The 6,000-nt window shown below is 43.6% G+C and overlaps 1 protein-coding gene across 1 annotated transcript; it reads left to right on the top strand.

The window, feature by feature from the left end:
- The first annotated feature begins 1,638 nt into the window (after window positions 1-1,638).
- LOC130372826 (CAP-Gly domain-containing linker protein 1-like) lies at window positions 1,639-5,758 on the top strand. Its single transcript, XM_056578986.1, has 6 exons — window positions 1,639-1,901; window positions 2,027-2,243; window positions 3,607-3,792; window positions 4,239-4,724; window positions 4,954-5,087; window positions 5,630-5,758. Exons 3-6 carry the CDS (start codon window positions 3,705-3,707, stop codon window positions 5,756-5,758), a joined length of 837 nt encoding a protein of 278 aa, XP_056434961.1. The 5' UTR covers window positions 1,639-1,901; window positions 2,027-2,243; window positions 3,607-3,704.
- Window positions 5,759-6,000: the final 242 nt, after the last annotated feature.

Genomic DNA, 6,000 nt, shown 5'->3' on the forward strand with positions numbered 1-6,000 from the left:
TCAATTATTGCAGCGCAGTTGGTGCAAAACACATTCGCACACCCGTGTTTCATAATCTGAGAACATGCCCAAAAGGTGTGCATTCGTAAACCCAAATTTGAACTAATGCATCAGAAGATGCACATCTGTGAAAAATTTCCTCGCAAATAAAATGATAAAAAACGCAATGTTAATTCAGCATTTTATTGAGCGGGCACAAATCCATTTTACAACTGCTCGAATCTGCTCCTGCAAGTCTCAGCTGTGTTTTTTTTGGCAGGTAGTTTTGCAACACGTTTAGGTGGTAAATGTGTACCAAAAGTATTCGTATCCGGGATTTAAGTGACGCCTGAACTGACTGGGAAAATAAATAGCCAGGTTGTTGAAAGCATAGCCAAACGATTTGGTATAGCCCATTGTCACAAGTGTCCCACATTCTCCTGAAATCGTGAAGTAGGGGGTCTGAGGACACACGATTTAGCTTTCCCCGATAGATTCGGGAGGGCAAAGATTTATACTAACCGGCTTGAAATGATAGGCCCTACTCGCGTTGTTTGGGGGGGGGGGGGGGCAGACTGAAATCAGCGATTACGGTGACCACAGCCAAAACAAACGCCCCGTTCCTCAAAACGGATGACTCAGATAGGCTATCTCGATTAAAATGTTGACAATCAGACATAAATCCATGAATTCCTTCCCTGTAAATGGCTTAAACTGCTGCTTTACTATCAATACGTTATTTTGTCTAAGCCTCCAAAAACGTAGGCTTTAAACGGTGATTGAAAGTTTGGTTGCAGTTGGAATGACATTCATTAAAGAGAATAGGTAATTCCATTTTCCATTCGCAGAATTTATTTTATCTTGGTTTTGAAGGGTAATTTTAAGAAAGTCACTTTTAAAATCCTAACCTCTTTCCCTGGACTTCTCATTTCATGACAGAACGACTAGAGTAGGCTTTAAATTGACTTTACTGGTGAGCGAGAGGGCAGGACATCCAAACATGCTTTGAAGGGAGGTATATCCGTTTCTGTGGGTTTAGTGGTTTCTTTATAGGTCCATGGGTGAGAGGCATGGACCTATAAAATAAGGTGAGAGGGACCTTTATCCACTCAGTCCCCAATCAGGAATAATGTTGTGTTTGATTATGGGTAATTGAGGTGTTGAAGGTGTTGATTCATTAATACGTGTTCAGATAATTGCCATATTGGCTTTGTTATGCCACTATCAATCCATAACAACGATTTATTTGATCCTGCCAATCAATATTACACATGTTAATAAAACATAACATGGTCAATTAAGTTATACTGCGAAACTTTGCTCCCTCGGGGACTATGTGATCTTCTATATCGAACCAACGATTTTTAAGTATAAAACTAAATACAGCAGACAAAGAATAAACAGCATAAAGAGAAAAAGAGATCAAAAAGGTTATCCTTTCCATAATTCCACGTAACTTTTGACAGCTTTCTCTTTATTTATAGGATAAATCATAGGGATCTTTGGAAAATAACATAGCGATAAAGCTTACGTCAGATTGTCTGGGCAGTGGGCAGGGATCGGCCAGGATGGGAGACTGGAGCCAAATAACACGTTCCTGCAATAGTGAATGCTGCAGTTACAGCACCACACTCATCGGACCGCATTTCTAAGAACTGTTGTGTCGGGTTAGAGATTGTTTTAAGTTTAGGCCTATGTGTTATGATATAAATGGTTAAGTTTACTGTAGTAGGGGAAAGAGATGTTTAAGTTGAGATGTTTGTTGTTGAGTTATTAAGTTAGATACGGTTACGTTTAGGTGCTAGGACAGAGATGTTAAAGTTTAGGTATTACATTAGAGATGGTTACGTTTTGTTAAAAGGTTAGTGATGGTTCATTTAGGTATTAGGTCCGAGATGGTTACGTTTAAGCTTTTGGTCAGGGTAAGTTACAGTACTTTTTGTTATTTGTTTAAGTTTAGTTATTAGGTTAGCTTCCTGTTGTGTTTCACCCTGTTTTCATTCATTATTATTGAGCTGCTCATCGTGAGATTCCTCCGCCCTCCAAGGAAATGTTGAGACCTATACATGCGGTCCTATGAATGCGGTCCTGACACTGCGGTCCTGAGACTGCAGCCTGCTCTATTGTAGCAACTACTCAGACAGAGCCTGGGATGGGAGCGGATCAGTCTTCATAAACCTAACGGTGCTGTCGGTGGAGACGCTGCGCGAAAACGCTACGTCGCTTTAACTCAGAAAACATTTCCTTTATAGACCAAGCCTCAAGTAAGCCTTTTTGTTAAGTTGTCAGATTGTCATCAGCATATGTGTGTTTGTTTCATGTTATGCTCGTGAGAAACGAGCTTTCTAATGATCCAACGTAAAACTGTTATGCTATATCGCTAATGAGTAAGCTAGCTAGCTTCACATTCCAGCAGGGATCGTAAACAACTGACGGTAACGAACTGAACATGAATCCATGTATGACTGGGAAAAGTATCGGCATTGGGCGTATTCAATAGATACACAGTCGACACGACACGTCATATGCAGCATCGCACATATGTCTGTACGAATACATGGTGTAAAACACTTGTTACTTCCTAATATATCGATTGTTTGGTTTCAAGGGATGTCCTGTCAGACAGTGTCACGACGTGTGAAGACACATGTTGAAGACATGAGCATGTAAGACTTGCAGAGTGTGATATTGTCCTCATAGGGCGGGTACTGCACCTGGTGTGGGCGTCTTTTCTTTCATACTACCTAGGCTGGTAAACAGGTTGGAAACACCCGATCCACGAGGGTCCCCCTGAGTCTACAGAATATTTGTATTACTGTTCAATAGGAATTGGATATTGTAGTCCATGTTTCGTTGTGTTAAGGTTTGAAGTTGGACGGGGGCGAATATTATATAATTATATAAAACAAGGCAGTGTCGAACTATTAGTCGTCATGACAGTTGAAATGTTGTTTTGTGTTTTATTTTTACTGACTTTTTCATATCCTAAACCCAACAAAAATTGTATTATATTTCGAATTATTATTATTACTTTATGGGATATTAATGGTCGATTTTTGAATTTCAGTTCTACTGGCTAATTAGGCCTAAGCATGCACCTGCTTCTTTCTTAGCCTGGTGTATTTGAGATAATTAAATGATTTGCAATTCATGTTATTACTATGTTACTATATATGAATTGCCATCCATGTCATCTACTTATTTAGATACAGTGCGAATATAATTGTGTGTAGATTAGGTGATAGCACAATGGTCAACTCCCTGCCTAAACGCACCTGGTTCGATCCCCAATTTATTATGTCCCTTTTTTTACAATTCGCCTCTTGCCAGGCCGTTGCCAGGTCAGAAAGATAGATGACAAAAAAACAAGGGAGCTGCAGATATATACGTATGAGGCAACAAACCGCATGAAGAGGCAAGTCATAGCACAGCAAAGACTACAGTAGTACAAAACCAAACTGTGCAAGGGGCACTCAACAATACAGTACGGGCTCACAGATGACATATGCCAGGACACATGACAGAAGCAAAGCCACTGATAGGCAAATAGCAAATGAGGAGCCAGACGGGCTGAGAACAAGGCTAGGGACTAACTCATATCTTTTTTGTCTTTTTTTGTGATGGTAGTGTGTGGGCCTAGTGGGCCTTGGGCAGCCCAGTAGACCAAGAAGACCCTGCTACTCCCCCCACTACCCACAGGCCTGGAGGCAGAGACAGAGACAGCCATGAGTACAGGCAAGCCCAGTGGACTGAAACCCCCTACCAAGATAGGACGCCCTGCTGGAGTGCCAGTGAGGACGTCCCCCTCTTCGGGTAGGAACCAGCAGGGTGTATCTTCGATTTAAGTTGATTGTTTTTATTTAATGGCCTCATCCTTTTAACATTCCTTGTAAAATGTCACCACTGTATTGATTATTTCAGTTGGTTTGGAAAGAAAATAGTTCTACACCTTTTTTACTGAATTGATTGTTGATTTTGTTTATAAATGGAATGGAAGGCCTCTATTGACATGCTGTGTCCACACTTGATATGTGCTTTTCTATGTTTGGATCATTCTTTATAAGGAATGAAACAAACTGTGTTAATTGAAAAAAGTCTTGGAATGTAGCATTATTCCATTGCCAAGGGTCATTCCTTAAATGTTATAAACAAAGAGGTCCTTGTACTGTGTCTGCAGAGTAGCTGTCTTCCACCCGTCCCAGCAGCGTGGCTCTAGGTGATCTTAATCAAATATACAACACGTTCCATCATTCCCGCAGGCGCTGCGAAGGCCTTCCCCCCTACCCCTGCTCCGGAGAGACCCCCGGCCCCCGGCGGGGCCACCTCCCCGGGCCACGATGGAGCCCCCGGGCCGGACTTCCAGCTGGGGGAGAAGGTCTGGGTGAACGGCAACAAGGCCGGCTGCGTGCGGTTCATCGGAGGCACCCAGTTCGCCCCGGGCCAGTGGGCCGGGATCGTGCTGGAGGAGAGCATCGGGAAGAACGACGGCTCGGTGGCCGGGGTCCGCTACTTCACGTGCGAGGACGGCCAGGGGATCTTCACGCGGCCGTCCAAGCTGTCCCACACCCCGCTGCCGCAGAAGGAGAAAGAGGAGGCGGTGGTGAACGGAGGGAAGGTTGATGCCAGCCCGGCCCAAGGTGCCAGCCCAGCACAGGGTGAATCCAAGGGGGAGGCAGAGGCCACGCCCACCAGCCCCGCGACTGCTGCCCCCTCGACTGCTGCCCCCGCGACTGCTGCCCCCGCTGGTAATTTATATAATACATAAACACCAATACTTATTGATGTATTCTTGTATTTCTTTATTTTATTATCCTTTTTTATATTTGTTATTTAATATTAAAGGAAATGACCGTATTATTGTATAAATAGGCTTATGTTATTGTAGTGACAAGGATTTTATCTATTCTTTTCTTTAAATGTCTACTTTATTAATCTTTGTGACATCATCAGTCTAAGATCCCGCTGTCATTCCAGCCCAGGGCTCGGGCATCAGGACGATGGGAAGTTTAGATATAGCACTCCCGACCAGCGGGTCCATGACCAACCTCTCCGAGACGGACTCAGTCAAGAAGGGCCAGAGGGAGCTGAGGCTCGGAGACCGAGTCCTGGTGAGAGCACAACCATCCCTCAGAATATTAAAGCTTTGAGGTTGTGACTGAACCCCCTGTTTCAGCTGGAGTTCCAGCACTAGGAGAGAATACTTCCATCTCCATGGATACGGCCAGTGGCGACTTAGTGCTCCTTTCTTTTAAGCTTGTACCATTGTTGTGTATGAGCGTTATAATGAGGTTATAATGATGTTGTATATGAGATCCACCACACACAGTGGCGTTATACTATGAGTGTCCAAGAAGCTTAACCCTCTATGACGCACCGTCAACTGCAGCCCAGTCAGAGCTCCACGCATCCACAAACACACCAAGCCGACAGCTTCACTTGGGCGTAACCCAGTCCCTTGACACTTAGAATTAGGAGACAGTATTTTACTCCTGTTTTCTCTAAATTACAGTTTTATTTAATCCCAGCGACAAATCGCACAGATTACCATGTTGACCATTTAATAATCTTTATTGCCACATTTAAAACCAATTTTGTTACTATCATAAGCACTTTGTCCACGTTTTGTGTATCTCTTCGTGTGGTAACCCAGGTGGGGGGCACCAAGGCGGGGGTGGTGCGGTTCCTGGGTGAGACGGACTTCGCCAAGGGGGACTGGTGCGGTGTGGAGCTGGACGAACCACTGGGGAAGAACGACGGGGCGGTGGCCGGAGCCAGGTAGGCCGCCGACATTAAGGACCTTCTTCCACACAGGGTTCTTAGTAGGACCGACGCAGGTGTCGCTCGTAACACTAATTATAGGTAGCGCTGCTCGATTATGGGGAAAATCATAATCACGATTATTTTGGTCAATATTGATATCACGATTATATATATATATATATATGTTATATATATATATTATTGTCGCTCCCAAAAAAACGTTGTAACTGAGAACTTAAAAAAATAATATCTAAATTCGAT

The sequence above is a fragment of the Gadus chalcogrammus genome, chromosome 19 (assembly GCF_026213295.1).
Source record: "Gadus chalcogrammus isolate NIFS_2021 chromosome 19, NIFS_Gcha_1.0, whole genome shotgun sequence".
Classification (NCBI taxonomy): Eukaryota; Metazoa; Chordata; class Actinopteri; order Gadiformes; family Gadidae; genus Gadus; species Gadus chalcogrammus.